Source organism: Alosa pseudoharengus, unplaced genomic scaffold (genome assembly GCF_046254945.1).
Source record: "Alosa pseudoharengus isolate Yale_2024_CS ecotype anadromous, Long Island Sound unplaced genomic scaffold, YU_APseudo_1.1 YU_APseudo_1.1_scf_1, whole genome shotgun sequence".
NCBI classification, from domain to species: domain Eukaryota; kingdom Metazoa; phylum Chordata; class Actinopteri; order Clupeiformes; family Clupeidae; genus Alosa; species Alosa pseudoharengus.
In genome coordinates, this window is record NW_027468564.1 from 39,524,531 (window position 1) to 39,543,146 (window position 18,616).

The window sequence follows — 18,616 nt, forward strand, 5'->3', positions numbered from 1 at the left end:
CATTGTTGTTCCCACAAGAACTGTACGCTGCTTTCCAAACTACAAACATTGGATAACCAGCAATGTCAAGACCCTTCTCAATAGGAAAAAGATGGCGTTTAGAGAGGTGGACATGGCAGAGGCGCGTGCAGGGGGAGCTCAAAACCAAGCTGAAAGAGGCTAAGGAGGACTACAGAAGGAAGGTGGAACAGAAGCTGCAAGAGAACAACATGAAGGAGGTATGGGATGGTATGAAAACGATCACTGGCCTTAAGAAGGGCAGCAGCTCTGTGGAGGGAGATCTGGATAGGGCGAACCAGTTGAACCACTTTTACAACAGGTTTGATTGCCCTGCACAAGCTCCAATGGCAGTGGTCTGTCCACCACCCCCTGCTGACTCAGACACTGCTCTTGTTTGCGTGCCTGCCCTACCCCCACCTCCCAGTCTCCCAGTCTCTCCAGCTCTGCATCCCGGTGACATCCAACGACCTAAGCCCCCATCACTCCACGCCCTGCCCCCGTCTGATGCCTGATGAGGTGTCCACGACCATGGCAGCCTTGACAGGGACATCAAGGAGATGGTCATCCCCCAGCCCCCACCCCCACACTACCAGTGCAACATTCACCCCATCATCACAGGCTATTGCACCCCTCCCCCACATGGCGACCACGAACAATGAGGTGACAACAATGAGGTGACAACAGACGGGCCTGACAGACTGTGTCCAAGGCTGCTCAAGGCCTGTGCTGCTGAACTGGGAGAGCCACTGAAGCACATCTTCAACTTCAGTCTCAGACAAGTTCCAACACTGTGGAAGACATCATGTCTCACCCCCGTCCCTAAGAAGCCACACCCAAGTGAGCTTAATGACTACAGGCCTGTCGCTCTAAGATCACATGTGATGAAGACAATGGAGCGACTGGTCTTATGTATGCTCAGACCCCAGGTACGCCATGCACTAGACCCGTTACAGCTTGCATACCAGGAGAAAGTGGGCGTGGACGATGCCTTCACTTATCTTCTACACAGGACACATTCTCACCTAGACAAGGGGAAAAGTGCTGTGAGAATCATGTTCTTTGATTTCTCAAGTGCTTTTAACTAGAGATGCACCGATATGGAATTTTAGGGCTGATAACGATAACCGATATTTATTGGTTTGTTGTGGCCGATACCGATACGATAACCGATAATATTACTCTTGAAAAAAAATTGTGAAAAGTAATTTGGGGAAAGCATTTAATGAGCATAATTTTATTGCAGTAATTTTACCTACCACCAAATGATGGACAGAACTCATAATAGTCCTCAATAGTACAGCAGTCAACATAACAGTAGCCAGAGAATGTCTAATAAGGGGAGAACCGCCACACTTGGGAAACTTCCGGTTTCTGAACGGGTTGCAGTTCCTTTTCTGGTTCCACATGAGGGCGCTCACGAATAAGTGCAGAATTAATGGAGGTCTATGGAGCTGTACCCCTCAAGCTCTGGTAAGGTTAAATGGCGGATCATTCACGAGAGGATTTTGAGATGCACAGATTCCCAAATGAATGCATATCCACAGATTTTGTTAGAGTGGTGAAATACATTCACACTGCTGACATTATATTGAGGAAAAAGTATAGCCAACCAAGCTCAAGTAGCTCAGTGTAGCCAGACACTACGTAGGCCTAAATTAGGACTTTAAAAAATATCGGCGCAAATTATCGGCCAGAATTCTATTATCGGATTGATAATAATATTTTCATTTTTTCACTTATCGGCCAATAATATATCGGCCGCCGATATAGATAGATATCAGAGATACCAGGCTGGTAAGGAAAGCTGGCTCTGTAGTGGGAGCTGAACTGGAGTGCATCACATCAATATCTGATAAAAGGACCCTGAACAAACTGATCAACATTTTGGACAATGAGTGTCATCCACTCCACAGCACCATTACAAAGCAGAAGAGCTTGATCAGCTGGAGACTTCGCTCACTGCCTTGCACAACAGACAGACTGAGGAAGTAATTTGTCCCCAGGGCCATTGAACTGTTCAATGCTTCACTTAAGGGAAGAGGAGAGATAGTCTGTCTGCCTTTCCACCCTCTCCATGTTTGTGTACTGTCTGTCCACTAGCCACTCTTTACCACTGTCTTACTGCTTCACTGTTTGCATGCTATATTAGCACATATGCATAACCCCTCCCTCCATCCCACATCCAGATTGTTGCCACACTTATACCTATACTTAATACTTAATGCTTTATAATCAATACTTTTATAATGGTTGTAACCCTATTTACGTCAACCCATTCTTGCACTGATATAGTTTTTCTATAGTTTTTTATATTACTTTGTCTACTCTCTTATATGCCCATATTTATTTTATGCTGGTCTCTAGACTTTATTCTTGCACTGTTGCACTGTTGGACTTACTCATTTGCACCATCACCATGACACTCACTCTCACAGAGCACCTTGTGCTGTTTGTGCATGTTGTGTGTGATGTCTGTATGCTACTGAGACCTTGAATTTCCCCATGGGGATTAGGCATGCACAATAAATCGTTATAAAATCGCGATCTCGATTCACCCCTGTGCGCGATTTAATTTATATATGACTGATTCTCATTTAATTTTACGGGCCGACTGCATCACAAACGCTACTACATTTTTTCTGTGAGTTTTAAAGCACTCCCAAGCGCTGCAATGCTCTCCCTTCTCTCACAAGGTTCAGGGCTTCACCCTCAGCCAATGACAAAGCACCTTTTAGTCACTTGTTTCACTAGTGGAGCGAGTATGGTAGTTTGAAAGCCTTGGAGGCTGCAGCGTCGTCAAACTAGTGCGATAGGAAATAAACAAAATTGATGGTGATCTAAAACCATATACTGTAAAAAATACCCAGGTAGCCTACTAGCAGTGATGGGGGTAACGGATTATAAAGTTATGCGCCACTGTAATTTAGTTACTTTATTGGGTAACGAAGTAAGGTAACGCATTATAATTCAAATTTCAGTAGCCTAATTATTACAGTTAGGCTGAATAACTCGTCCATTCCTACGTTACTCACAATATCTCTAAAATATTAACTTATTTCTTCCATAGCAGCATGCAGTGATTGCTTATTTAAAATATAGATTAGCTAAGATGCATTCTTTTATTGTAGAGAGCACACATTCTCTCCCTGCACTGCTCTCCCTCAAACCGCTTCAGCCCGCACCGCTTGTGCAAAGACTTTTCATGCAGACTACTGTCGCGGTAGCCTGGCCTTAATTGCCTTCCTACGTACTTCCGCTCGATTTTCATCTCCCTCCACGACTCTGTCTGGGATTCCGGCCATTGGCCTTGCTCGCAGCGGTAGATTCGACTCCGCGCCAATCAGCGAGCAGGAGGCGGGAGTTGTGAGAGACAACGTCCAGATTCTGCGCTGTTTGAATTGTAGTCCTCGAGGAGTTGCCAATGGCATAAGTTAATGAAGCAATTCAGTCCGTGCTGGCTACGCTTCCAAATATTCAGGAACTGAACTCCGAACAAAATGAGTGTTTAACACATTTTATTTCGGGCAAAGATGTCGTGGCCCTACTCCATATGGGATTTGGGAAACGTTTGATTTGTATCGCGCAGTAGCCTCGATATTAAATTACAGCATGTGCAGCAGACACGGTATGAATGAAGCGGCGTGTTTTCAATGATCACATCTAGCTTTGACAATTGTGGTGATATTGTATCGCCGAGGCTATTTGCCCCCGTGTTGGGCTTTCCCCTGTGTTCCCGGCGTGTGCGTGTGTGTGTGTGTGTGTGTGTGTGTGTGTGTGTGTGTGTGTGTGTGTGTGTGTGTGTGTGTGTGTGTGTGTGTGTGTGTGTGTGTGTGTGTGTGTGTGTGTGTGTGTGTGTGTGTGTGTGTGTGTGTGTGTGTGTGTGTGTGTGCGCGCGCGCGAGTGTTTGTGTCTCCCTCTCCCTCCTGTGTCATGGAATGTGTCAATGAGTTCTGATGTGTTTTGATTGGGGGGAGGTGTCCGGGAGGGAATATTTAGGGGTTCAGATAGGTTAGCGATTGCTAAGGGGAGAGAATAGAATAGGGGGTTCTAAGACATCTAAGTTTAGTCAGAGTAGAAGTGGATTACGTGCAAGTGAGTTGTGTTGCGTTGTGTTGTTGGCCGATGAGTGTGAATGACGAGTGATTGAGACTGTGATTTATCAGCGATCAGTTTGTTGTTTTGTAGTGGACACCTGTTGCCCGTGCACTAGCCTGTACATCTATAGGAAATAAATTACCGGAGTTTTGGAAAGATCTATCAGCCTCCCCGTCTCCTAACTTCTCATCGGCGTTGTGTTGCGACAATATGTTATCTTCAACCTTACTGTTGAATAGTTATTTGCTATTCTTCCACTAACTCTTACATTTGTATCGCAAAGCTGGCATGGTCATTTACATCCATCTTGTTCGCTTTGGTGGGGAATGATTGTTGTGGGCAATTTCTGAGCGTTGTAGTGTAGCTTACTTCACGATCGAGCTGCACATAACATACGTCACAGCCAAACGTTAGCGATTGGGTGAAATCAGATCCAATCGTTTCAAACTTCTACAGTCCACACATCCAGCTCGCAAACGTTCGTCAATAGCTGAGATCCCAGACCCTTGTAGAAGCGAAGCGTACCAAGGGGATGGCAAATGGCCAGGCTACTGTCGGGGTGTAGCCTAGACAATTTTGTTCAAAATTGTTTAGCCTACTTATCACAACGTTGTCAATCGCAAACGCTAATTTATTCAAACGTCTCTCTACCAAACTACGTGATTTAATTGGCAAAGGACGTAGAGAAAGCACCAGTTTGATAAATGAACCAGTAGTGGCCTAGAGTAGACTACTGCAGAAAACATTGGGTACTAGTGACAAGAATCAGCCAACCACTCAAACCGAACTGAATGGCCAGGTGAATGTTAATTCTCTAAAGGGCAAGCAGTTCAAGTGTGCTAAGAAATTATTCTGTTTTTGATAGGCTACTACTGTACTTAAATTGACAATTGACAAGCTCCATTTCTCTAGAGATTGAAGCTGTAGCTGCAGTATGTTGATTGACATGTTTTAGTTATGTAAATACATGTTCAAGAAGTTCAGATAGAGCCTGGATCAGGACCATATTTAGTTCAATGTGATATGTACTATTTTTGGTAGCCTACTGTACTTAAATTGCCAGTATTTTCTTTATTCATTGAAGCCTCTATGTTTACAGGTGATCAGGGTGCAATTTGTAGGGGGGGATGGTGAGGATCTCCCACCCTCTGGTTTTCCTATCCCTACCTCTGCTAAATTATTTTTATCGTCGGGGGTGACAACATTTATCCCCCTCTGCCCCTCATATTGATAAATGCTACTTCATATAAGTAAAGCGCTGCAACGTGAGAACAGTCTAGTAGGCTAGCCTACATAATAATCTGACATCAGAAACGCACCGTCACCGTCAGCACTGATGCTGCTGACACAGTGGCTGCGTGATAACTTAACTTGGCCTTGATCGTGCAGGACATTTTAGAATGTCGAGTGTGTAATCCATCATACATGGCTAGGTTCAATGGAAAAGTTAGCTGGACAAATGAGAGAAAACGAGAAGGATTCAGTGAAGCATAATAATGTTTTAGAACCTTCAAAATTAGAAAACTGATGCAACTGAGATGGAGGACAACTGCACGTAGAGTAGAACGTAGGCCTATTGTCCGAAGGAACTTACATTAAATGAGGAGATATTTGCTGAATGTCACAAAAAGTGTTACAGAAATTGCTTGGCATCGCTTATTCAATGGCTCTCTACCGAAACACCTGTAGTTTGCGGAGGACGAACGAGAAAGCACTCGTTTGATAAATCAGCCAGTAGTGGTATTTAAACTATCTAGTGGGTGTTTTAACAGCTGCAAGAAATAGAAGCTTTATGGTCTTTATGTTCTGGTTCGTAAATTATTTTCATAAAACTTCAAGTTGCCCTATAACTTTACTCTCCAAACTCTTCACTGCACTGTAGGCAATTAACTGACAGTATGATAAGCTATTTATTTTCTGTAGCCTACAATAAACACATTTATTTTTTCAACTTTTGCAATATTACGCACTTGGCTACTGAACACAAATCAGCAGGAGAGAGATTGCACGTAGCCTACGCAGCGTGTAGCGCAATGTGTAGGCTATTTGGTTACCAACTAACACTGTTAGCCAATTCACTGACTTAAGACTTCAGTGCCATAATATACAACGTTTTTTACACACAACAAATACAGAAAGGATGGAGGCAGCAAAAGTAGAGAAGTCATTTCAGATGAGGCAAGAACAAGGTGAATTTGTATGTTTGTCAAAACGTAGTCCTACCCTGCATTAGAGGAGCTGATCATCATACCAAGCACATTCGCTGTTTAAAATTCATACACCACGGTAAACTAAAACTAAAATGTTACAAAGGTGGCAAAAATAATATAGGCCTAGGGTATTATTAGCCATGACATTACTAGGCTATGAATCGTTCGTTCATTTTTTTTTTTTTTTTTGGGGTGGGCGGGTTACAAACTTATTCAAAATCATCCCCCACTCTGGTTTTTACACAAATCGCACCCTGCAGGTGATGATGCACAATGTGCTATAGGTGCCAAAATCTATGTTTGGTACTGCCAAATTGTTTTGTTTTGTTGATCAATTATCTATCTATCTATCCATCTATCACAGGGGTGGGCAACTAATTTCCCCAAGGGGCCACATGACAAAATGGGACTGTTGAGGAGGGCCGGACCCAAAATACCGAACTCAAGTCTGAACTCAATTCTGTTCAATTCTATTCTGTTCTTGTATAACATTAAGTAAATCATATGGTTTTGTTTACTAGTCGTAAGAACAGATGAAAATGTGAGGGAGACAAAGGAAAAACAGCAATATTTAGTCTATGTCCAGTATTTAATCCTCATTCTCGAAAATGATTTTTTGACATTTAAATTTTTTTCAGTTTTCAAAGACTGATATAAAAAAGTACTACAATATCTATATAATTAGGCTAGGTCATGAAAATGTGAAGGAGTCAGTACAACCGATAAGCCTTTGCCACCATTTCATCAACACTCAGCAATATTTCATCATTAAATCATTACCATCATTAAATTAACTCTATGCAGAATTAGACTACGAAAATGTGGAGCAGACAATAGTAGGCTGTCATTAGTTAATCAACATGCACAAAGAAAACTATTTTAAAAATGTAGGCTATGTTTTTGCTTTAACTTTATGCACATAACTGATTGTTCAACTCGCTCTGTGTGTTGAGCCGGCTGCTTCAAGCAACCTGTGGGTAGTAGCTTCATACTAGTTTGCTAACATAAGCTTTGCAAATAAACTCAGACATATTTTGGTTACAATTACGGGGTTATCCGATTGTAAACTGTCTATCTGCCAGTAACGTTTTGAAATGAACACTTCGTATCGCCAACGAGCAGCAGTAGGAGTTCGTTCTAACAACCTTTGCGGTGGTGAGCGACGCAGACATAAGAGACACAAAACTTTGAAAGGTTTACGCCGACGTAAAGGCAACTGCATTGTGTCGACGCAGAAGCATAAATTCTATTCACCAGCACATCAGTGAGGGTGTTTACGTCGTATGCATCCACGCACAAATGTATGGGCGTACAAATAGCAGTCGCTTTCAAAATAAAAACAACGATATTGATTTGCATGCATTATCTCTATGCTAGGCTCTTGACTATTGTTCTTTCACGGACCTTACGCGGGCCGGTCAGGGAAAGCCAACGGGCCAGATGTGGCCCGCGGGCCGTATGTTGCCCATGTATGATCTATCATCTATCTATCATCTATCTATCTATCTATCTATCTATCTATCTATCTATCTATCTTAACAGGTGTACCTCCTCAGTTTTGCACGGTTTTAGTCAAGTTATAGGCCGGTTTTAGTCAAGTTATAGGCCTGTTATAGACCTTTTAAGGTTCTGTTTCATTTTGCAATGAGCAGTGCTTTCCCTTTTGAATTGGAAATGCTCTGTGCCATGTTGTGTTTGTGTGTGTGTGTGTGTGTGTGTGTGTGTGTGTGTTACACTAATAATAATTTAAAAAAAATAAACATTTAAAAAAATTTCTGACCGCCCGATTCACGTTGGCTGGGGGGCCCATCAGACATTTGTGCCCAGGGGTCTATGAATTGTTAATCCAGCCCTGACCCCAACAAATCGCACCTATAATGTCCAGGAGGAGGAGGGGCCTGAGGCCTGGTGGCCTCATAAAAAGGCCTGGGCCCAGTTTTCCGAAAGCATCGTAAGCCTAAGAGCGTTGTAAAGTCCCTCTTTCGAACGTTTTAAGATTTGCCGACTGTTTCCCGAAATGATCGTAGCTTAAGAGCGTTGTGAAAACACTCGTAGATCTACGAGTGCTCCAGTGTTCTCATTACCAGCTAAGAGCGTGTGAACAGGCACTTCTCACTGAGGTTACCAACAGGACATACAGGGGAATTACAACTTAGAATACATTAACCAACTTACGTTCCCATTCTTTATTGTGTTTACTTGTAATGAATCAGATTTTAGCGTCGAAAATAGCATACATTTAATGGTCATAATAATGTGATTAAAAGCGGACAAAAATGCAATCAAGTTCTTTGTGTAAGTGTAGGCTATCTTTTATTAGGCCTATAGGTAAAAGCAGAGAAATGATGTGGCGTAGTCTGTGCTGCGTCAAAATCTAAGCCTACACATTTTCTCACTTTCTTACTCGACCTCTTTCTTACCTTCAAACGTCTTCTTAAGTGACACAAACATAAATGGTGCAACAATCTAATCTTAAATAATTACAATTATTTATGTATGTGTGTGGTATATAGCCTACTTGGGATGCTTGTCACAGTTTTTCTATTTTCGTATTGGTGTGAATTAATTAGATCCGAAGTTGAAACGGTAGGCCTAGCTGTGACGTGCAGTCACCTGACCTCAACATCAAATTAGAGGATATTTCAGAACACGTGATGTGGACAGCTCCCCTTAAGAGCGTCTTAAGAGCAGTGCATGCGCGTTAACCCTAGGAGCATGTTCGGGAAACTGTCGGAAAGACCAAACGAACGATCGTAAGATGAATCGTAGAAAACCCTCGTAAGTGCGTGTCTCCGTCGTTATCGGGGAACCGGGTCCTGGTATCTATCCCAATGCATTGATATCTACAATAGAGTTGTTTTGGCGAAACGTTGCAATAAATACATAGACCATCTGGACAAAGTCATCAACAGTAATAGCACTGAAGGGAGAGGCAACTGACATGCCAATGGATGTACAAGCCTACGATATTTAATCCAGTGTTTTGTCAAGTTGCAAATTGCTATTCGTTTTAACGAATTTTTATGATCGTATGAAGTACTTTTTGTATAGGCTACTATCCCCTTCTGATACTGTTGAAGCAGTAGGCTACTCTAAGTGTCGATGATATTGCATCTGTCTATTGCAAGTGAGAATGTGGCAGGTGATCTTCTGTATAGGCTTCATAAAAAAAATAAACAGATTGCTAATGGCCTACAAGCTGATCTGATGTGTGATCAGTGGAGGGAAGTGGCAGTGTTTTTTTGCGCGTCTGCAGAAGTCAGCCAAATATGAGGGGACTGGCATTCAATTCTCTGTGCTTAAAGGGACACCAGGCAAGCCTGATGCTTTTTCTCTACGAAACTCCCCCTCGCTCGGTCTGAAGCTCTTTTCCTTTTCTTTGCATCTTCCGTCAAGGGTTTTTGCTTCTTCTTCGCCGGCTCTGCCATTATACACACGTTTGCAACAATCTCTAGCGTTTCGTTAGCCTGCCTCTGTGCTGTAAACTGATCCTGCTTCGGTCGGCGGGTACGATACACTGAACTTGCAAGCGGGATATTCTTCCTACAGGCAGTAGGGGTGCGCGAGAGAGTCTTCATTCGCCCTGTAACGAGTCATTTAACCATATACCGACTTACAAAGATGAGTAATTAACACGAAAACATTGCCTGGTGTCCCTTTAATAAAAATATACATTATTCCCAAATCACAAAATAATGGTTGAATATTACTGATGATATTTCACTGTTATTTAAGAACATGCAGTGCGCGTAGGGCACCAAAAACATCTTGCTCGTAAAAAATCATCATACCGCATATTGTGGCGGGTCTGTTATTTAGCCTACTTACTGTAGGCTGCGCAAACCACAGGCCTTTATTTTGGGCAAGCCTGCATTCGAGGCAGGCCTTTATAAGGCTTCTGTTGAAGAATTTTATATAAAGCCTGCGCTAACAGTTGTCCTCCTGCCCCCACTACCACAGCTGTGTGAGCGCGTCCCTGGATAGTGTGGCATGCTCACGCATTATGTCTCCTTGTTGCAAACTTGACTATAGCGAAACCATTAATGAAAGCAAGGTCGAGGTCATTTTTTATTATGCATGATTTATTTTGTTATTGAATTCATAAGCTGGGATTCCTCTCGGCAACAATTATGCTTAAAGGTAGCCTCCTGCTTTTTCAGAAGGGGCGGCAGGCAGGCTACTGACAGAACGATGTACAGTGGCAGAGCGTCGCACAGTGGCTGAAAGTGGTGCTACAGTTTCACGCAGCTTCACGTCACGTAATGCGTGAATGAAATGGCTATTTCAAAGTAAAGGTCACTGTAAGTACCATGCATACATACAATGCAATGCATACAGTATAGCATATCATAAAAGAAATAAGGCAGCACATGTGGGCAATAAAGGGAAGGAACTGTTCAGTCACTGACCATTTAGGATTCTGACAGCTTGTGGAAAAAAACTGTCTCTGAATGGTGTGGTGTGTGTGCTAATGCTCCGGTAGCGCTTACCAGAGGGAAGCAGAGAGAAGAGTGAGTGAGCTGGGTGGCTGGCATCCTTGATGATGGACTCAGCCCTCATCTGACAGTGTGTGGAGTAGATCGTTTGAAGTTGACAGAGCTCTATGGCGGTATAATAGTGCCATATCTCAAATAAGCTCAGTAAAACATCCTCATGAACAAATAATATTAATTCACACGCATAGACACAGCAGCGAGTCTAATCTGAGTAACCAAAAGCTTGTATCATGCTGAACGAACTTCTGGGCCAAAACCTTCACAACCGGAAAACAGCTATTTTCAGAGACGCCCACAGATCTCACTTCCGTTGTGTTCATGGGGGAAAGTTCTTACTGAAACCAGTGCGAAATGGCTGCCGATACAAACATAATTGAAGCATGTTTAGAGTCGATTTTTGAAGAAATTGAAGTTCCTTACATTTGCTTTAAACCTCTGCAGAAGTTTTGTCTCATTTGCCTAAGCAAAGGCTAGCCAGAGATGGCAACAAAGGCAACTAAACGCCATTGTTTTGGTTGTTAGTCCGCTGTCGGCGGTATTTTCATGAAGTGAAAGTGCATATTCACAAGGTCTGCCACCTCTCCGCAATTGGCTATTGAGAGAAGCTTTGTTCGAAATCAGAGACATTCCCCCGCCTTATTTTCCCCTGAATCCAGGCGTATTCCTCTAGACTACAGTGAGTGAGGAAAAAACAGCTGCAAGTGCATAAAACAACCACTAGGGGGCCATACGCTCTCCAAGATGAGTTCTGCTCGCTCTCTTGAAGTACAGCTTTGCTCGAGTGGGTTGACTTTTGACAGTTTGAACATAGGTGTTTTTCTTGTCCAGGTGAGCTAGGGCAGTATGCAAGGCGATGGATATGGCTTCATCCACAGATCTGTTGTGCTTGTATGCAAACTGAAGTTGGTCCAGGGAAGCACTAAGTGTGTGTTGATATACTTCATCACCATGGATGTTTTGGGCGATGGGCCGCTAGTCATTCAGGCAAGAAACAGTACTTTTCTTGGGCACTGGCACAATCTTTGTCTTTTTGAAACACAAAGGCACTGTGCTAGCCTGACTCCGCCCTCCTACGTACTTCTGCTCAATTTTTATTTCCCTTCAGTACATCGTCTGGGTCTGCGGTATATTTGCGGGTTTTCTCCTGCAAAAATCTGCAGGTCCAATCAGCGAACAGAGGGAGTAGCTGAGAACGATGACGTTGAGGTCGTGCGCTAGTTTGAGCCAGACATACGTCACGACCAAATGTTATCGATTGGTTATGGCAGATCCAGATGGCTCTGGGCAAATCCAATAGTTTTAAACTTCAACAGAGTACTCGCCTTCAAGGAAGTTAACGCTTGCTAATGGAAAGTGGCCAGACTCTGTACAAATGAAATGTACGTACGAAAGTCTGGATATTTCCAGGCTAGCACTGTGCACCAGGACAGGGACAAGTTAAAGATGTCAGTGTAGACTTGTGACAGCTTGTGACTTGTGACTTGTGACAACTTGAGTGCTGCACGTCTTGAGGACACAAGACGGGATGCCATCAGAGCCGGCAGCTTTGTGAAGTTTAACCCGGTTTAAAAGTTTTGCTGACCTCAGCCTCCGACACCTGTAAGATGTCTTCACCTGCACCTTCGTCCACCAGATTAGAGTCGCGAGACTCAAAACGAGCATAGAATTTATTTAGCTCGTCCGGAACCGAGGCTTTATAGTCTGTGATCGCCTGCAGTCCGTTCCACAGTCGCTGAAGTCATTCTCCAACTTATTCCCATACTGTTTTTAGCCGCTTTTATTGCCCTTCTTAGTGCATACCACTTTGAATGAACAAAATCGTTCCCCTAGGTCAAAATGCCAACAGCACCCCCTATCGCAATTGAAAATTACTGTATGGAGGAGCTTCCTCCTCAAGCCCCTCATTGAAGTCCATTATAAACGCCTCAGACCCCAGCGGCTCGTGAATCACGTCGTTTTCAATGGCCAAGGGAGGAAGCTCCTCCGTACAGTAATTTTCAATTGCGATACAGGGTGCTGTTTTTAGCGGCAACGGTGAACCAATGAGCAGCTAGCTGCTCTGCAAGAACGTTATCTGCAGTCATACAGCTAAGAATCTTGTGTTGAACGGAAAGCCTGCTTTTTGCTCGTGAAATTAACAGTACAATGGAATCAGAGGACAATGTCCATCTCTTATACATTCAAAAACAGTGCGAAGGTTAGGATCAAAGCAGGAAGACCAGTTCCAAAAATTCATATTCCAAAAAAAGATGGTAAGGCTAGTGTAGGCTACTGATAACTGGTAACATTATCACAGAAAACAATCAGCCTGCTGGCCTGTCACAAACGTGGACAGTTCAGGGATTTGGGGATAAAACATTTTTGGATAGTTATGCGTTGTTATAATCATCCAAGTTATGCCTTAACTAAACAATTGTTAAATACATGTAATGTTCTTGTTGTTAATATGTTCTTGTTTTCACCGTTCTAACTGTATCTTTGGATGGTAACATGAATGTTTTAGACCATGATGCATTCCTTTAATGACGTCTTCAATAACATTTGCCTTTCGAGTATAAATTCCCACTTAGCTATTACAACTTGTCTTTAAATTATAGAGATTTGGCTTTAAAAACAATAGCATGTTACAAATAACTACATTTAAGGTCTATTTTTTTATGGTAAATAATTACATGGTTTTATAAAACAAGTGTCTATTTTTAGTATTATAGACTTTTCTGCAAATGTATTAAATTGAGCAAAATTGACCTCCAGAATTTCCATAATTTTGCACATCTGGAAAACAGTATTTCATAACTAGACCTACATATCTTTCCTGACTTCCCAGACCTAAATTTGCATTTATCTACATTTACATTTATTAATTTAGCATTATTATCCAAAGTGACTCATATATTTAAATTATATTACAAAGTCCATTGTCCCTGGAGGAATCTGGGGTTAAGTGCCTTGCTCAAATGCACAATGGTGGAAGCCAAGAATTGAACCCACAACTTTTCTGGCTGCTGCATGCTAGCCTTGCTCCTTAGGTCAGACCCCCCCTGAGAATGTCAGAACAGCATTTATTGCACAACATTGCCAGTTAAAATGCTACATAGTACATTCTGCTGCTATAAATGTGTCTGGGTAGGCGGCCTACATACTCTATTGTTCACATATGCCACCAACACCATCACAACCTCACATTTGCCACTAACACCAATCAAGCGGACATTCCTTCCTCTTATTTTTTTAACCACCGGCTGCCACTGGTGTTTACTAAATGTGTGTGTGCTTAATTTGTGTTGACTGTGTTTGCTGCTTACTCCGTTTCTGTGTGTGTGTGTGTGTGTGTGTGTGTGTGTGTGTGTGTGTGTGTGTGTGTGTGTGTGTGTGGTGTGTGTGTGTGTTATTGCTTACTCTGTTTGCTGCCTTCTCTGTTTCTGTGTGTATGTGTGTGTGGTGTCTGTGTGTGTATGTGTGTGTGGTGTCTGTGTGTGTGTGTGGTGTGTGTGTTTAGCTGTGTGTGTGTCTGTCTGTCTGTCTTTGTGTGTGTGTGTTGTTGCTCACTGTGTTTGCTGCTTACTTTGTTTTTGTGTGTGTGTGTGTGTGTGTGGGAGAGAGTGTAAGAGTGGGTGTTATAAACATGTCCTTTCCTACCCCATGTTCTGATGAGGATGTTCTCTCCTCTCTCCTCTCCTCTTGTGTGCAGATGCCTGTGAGCTCACACTGGACCCAAACACAGCACACACACGTCTCTCTCTCTCTGAGGGGAACAGAAAGGTGACATATGGAAGTACACAGCAGCCATATCCTGACCACCCAGAGAGATTTGACTACTGGTCTCAGGTGCTGTGTAGAGAGGGTCAGTCTGGACGCTGCTACTGGGAGGCTGAGTGGAGTGGTGATCCGGTTAATATAGCGGTGGCCTATAAAAGCATGGAGAGGAAAGGGAGTGGGGAGAGGACTGGGTTTGGACGTAATGCCAAGTCCTGGAGACTGAGGATCTCTGGTAACAGTTACTCTGCCAGGCACAATAATAAGCAGACTGCCATACCTGCCCCCTCCTCCCTCTCCAGCAGAGTAGGAGTGTACCTGGACTGGCCAGCAGGCACTCTGTCCTTCTACAGCGTCTCCTCTCACACACTCACCCACCTGCACACGTTCCACTCCACATTCACTGAGCCCCTCTATCCTGGGTGTTGGGTTTATTCTGACTCCTCAGTGTCGCTCTGCCAGATCACATGACCTCCTAATCCTGCAGGAGAGGACAACAGCCACTCCTCTGTGTGTGTGTGTGTGTGTGTGTGTGGGTGTGCATTCCTGTGTTTGTGTGTTACTGATTACTGATTACTTATCCAAGAAAGTAATCTAGTTACTTTACTGATTACTTATTTTCAAAAGCAATTAGTTACTTTACTAATTACTTTACTTAGTTACTTTACAAAAACACACTAGCTATACACAACCTGAATATGCTTTTTTAAAACTTGGTTTTATTAGTTTCAATCTTAACTTTTTGGTGTGTATACTCCTTCATTCGAATAGATGTAAATAAAATACAGCAAAAAAAATATTAAAACCAAAGTCTCTATTAACATTTACATCTTTTAACAGTTGCAGTGCAGATAGGAGTAATGCATTTCCCAAAACAGAAAATGCTGTTGCATGCCACATTTAGGCTGTTCTAATGTCAAAGAACAGTATGTGTTTGAACTGTGTGTGTGCAGTGCCGCTGCTGGCTATTTTGGTGCCCAAAGCAGAACTGTTAGTTTAAAACATTAAGAAATACTACTAATTTGATAAATTTATAAATGGTGCGCTGTCACTTTAAGAGCATCTACACAACTCTCATAATGATCAGCTCTATTCAAATATAAGCCTATGGCTAGTCCACAAACTCCACATTTGGCACTATATTAGCAATAGTCATGATATTAAGTTGGTATAAACAGCTAGCTAGACATTTTCTGTTTGCAATTAAAAGTGATAGCCTATATGAGCCTGGTAGCACCTATCTGAGTGGAATGTGTTTCAATCGGCATAGGCTACTGGGCTTCATGTAAATGCTTAGTTTAAGGCAGTGGTTCTCAAACTTTTTCTTTCATTCCCCACTTTGATCAAGGGGGCCTTTTCGAGCCCCACCTGTCCCTCATCGCTCTAAGAAAGTGGTAGGTCAAGCTTAAAATTGTCAAATGTATTGAAATAATGACAAGTTCTAAATATATCCTCTTCAGCAGAGTTAAAATCAGCTGGTGCTGCAGATTTAATAATAAATAAATACATAATGTGCCATTGTAAATTAAACACACATATTTCTGTTTTCCAGCAACATATTAGGAAGCATAGGCCAATATTTTACAGCATTGTACAATATATTCAATGAAATACCAACATGCTGCATTAAATGGATCCATAATCCAGTCATACTGAGCACTGCTGGTTGGGAAATATTTTTGAAATAAACTTTGCAGGGATGTGATGTAGGCCTACTGTTTAATACATGGAATCACAAGAGTGGCAGACGTTTCAGCGATTTCACTCAGATTCTCAAAGGCATACTGTTGCGATCGAGGCGCCTGTCCCATACCTCAAGTTTTTTGGTGAATGCAGTAATTTTATCTGCTAGGTGAGGTAGGTGCTTGTCTTTGCCTTATAACTGGAGATTTAACTCATTGAGCTTTCCAAATATATCGCTAAGTTAGGCCAGCTTCAAGTAATGTTCATTAGTGAACGTGCTTGCAGATTCAAACATGCGCTCACGCTGCCTTGACACGAGCGCTTCCATTGCGCTTCCACAGTGCGTCCATTGCGCATCGGGTGCTACCTGGGCCTAGGCTACAGATAAAAAAATAAATTAAAAAAACCTCCTGTTTTTCACGTCAGTTCGCGCCCCACCTGGCATGTCTCCGCGACCCAGTAGAGAAACGCTTGTTTAAGGGAAACAAATTGAAGACTTCAACACTCACCAGCCCCATTACAAAAAGGCAAAGACCACATCATATTTTTGCCCATTTTCCAAATCACAGTGAATGCAGCCAAGATATTATAATGCCCTGGCTCCTTTTATAACGGGCCAGTAGGCTACAGGGAACCCGCAACGTCCTCTTAAGTCTATTTATACCTGTTGCTGCAGCCGTCATGTCGGGATCTGGGGGTGTCTCAATGAGTTTCACATTCCTGTGCCGGCTTGCTAGGTGCTTGCTCAGATTTGAGGTGGAATTTTTCGCTGTAGACAACATTTTTCTTCCCACGCAGAGTGTACAGCGTTAATGTTTTTTTTCGTAATGTCTGAACTGCAATGAATTAAATGCTCCATGTTCGCACTCTCTCCCGCACTCCATGTCTTGCACACACGTGTCTGTTGTTTACATCTATGTCTCGCAGCTATAGCCTACATCATTGTCACGAGTTAGTCTCACAAAATCCATATGGCAAAATCCCAAATTCTTTTACTGTCTATGGCAAAATCACGGTTTAGTAACGCAGTAGCGCAGGCTGCTTGCAGGAAAGTAAAAGTAATCTAATTACTGTTTTTGCAATTGTAATCCCTTACTTTACTCGTTACTTGAAAAAAGTAATTGGATTACAGTAACGCGTTACTTCTAACGCGTTACTGCCTATCACTGTTTATGTGTGTCTGAGGATGTGTGGGTGTGAATATGTGTGTTTAGTTTGTGTAGGTGTGTGTGTGTGTGTGTGTGTGTGTGTTTCTGTGTGTCTCCTCTCTTGTTCCTCTTCTGTGTAGCATCCTCCCTCTATCTGTGTTTGCTGCTCCCTCAGTTTCTCTATCTGTGGAGGGGTTTGTGTCACTGAGTGTGTGTGTGTGTGTGTGTGTGTGTGTGTGTGTGTGTGTGTTTCTTCTCTTGCCTCCTCTGTGTACCTGTCACTGTTCTCTCTCTCTCTCTCTCTCTCTCTCTCTCTCTCTCTCTCTGTGGATGTGTCATCCCTCCTTCTGTTTTCCTGGCTATTTCTCCTGTTTCATCCCTCCATCTTCTTCCTCACACACACGTTTCTCTCCCCCTCTCTATCCCTCTCTCTGTTGCTCCATTTTAATCCTGTATTCTATATTTGATCATCTACATGACACATGGTGAGCACATCGTATCCAACTAGAGCAAACACACCCTATAACAAATAAATGTTGTGTGTTGATGATCTTAGAATGACATTTGAACTTGAACTTGGAATGTTGTATGTAATCTGAAGAACGGCTTTTCTCAGAGCTAAGAGTGTCAATCCACCGTTATTGTATTGTTATTCATATAGGTTTAGTCAGATTTTATTTATTTATTTTTTTTTTTCTTTTTCGCATGCCCAAATTTCCGTCAATGAATCCCGGGACACTGAAAGACCGGGGTACACGAAACTTGGTGGGCATGTAACCCCACATGGATAGCATGGAACCATCGTTTTTCGTTTTGATCTGTAACCCCCCCGCTTGACTGGACCCCCCCGAAAGGAGGGTAGGGCAGACACAGTTTTCTGTGAATATCTCGAAAACCGTGGGGTTTAGGAGGACCATTTTTTTTTCGTATGTTGATCTCAAGGGGCCATGTCAACCCATTCCACAACCACTCATTTCATGTATAGCGCCACCTAGTTAAACACAAAAAAGTAAAAATGAGGTGTTGTAATTGAAGGTATCTGTGACCTAACATAGTCAAAACTGCACGAAATTGGAAGTGTATGATCATTATGACACCCTCTGTATGCACGCCAAGTTTTGTGGAATTCCGTTCATGGGGGGCCACACAATACATTAATTTATGTTACTATACACCAACTGGCCTGTAGGTGGCCGGAGACAGTTTTCTGTGAATATCTCGAGAACCG

The 18,616-nt window shown here is 42.7% G+C and overlaps 1 protein-coding gene across 4 annotated transcripts in view; it reads left to right on the forward strand.

Moving 5' to 3' along the window:
• Nucleotides 1–18,205, forward strand: part of LOC143127676 (NACHT, LRR and PYD domains-containing protein 3-like) — an 83,445-nt gene extending 65,240 nt beyond the window's left edge. For all 4 annotated transcript variants that reach the window (XM_076289327.1, XM_076289309.1, XM_076289335.1 and 1 more), the window contains one exon: nucleotides 14,493–18,205. In XM_076289327.1, coding sequence (XP_076145442.1) covers nucleotides 14,493–15,028 — 536 coding nt within the window. In that variant the 3' untranslated portion in view covers nucleotides 15,029–18,205. The remainder of the gene's footprint in view (nucleotides 1–14,492) is intronic.
• The last annotated feature ends 411 nt before the right edge of the window (nucleotides 18,206–18,616 follow it).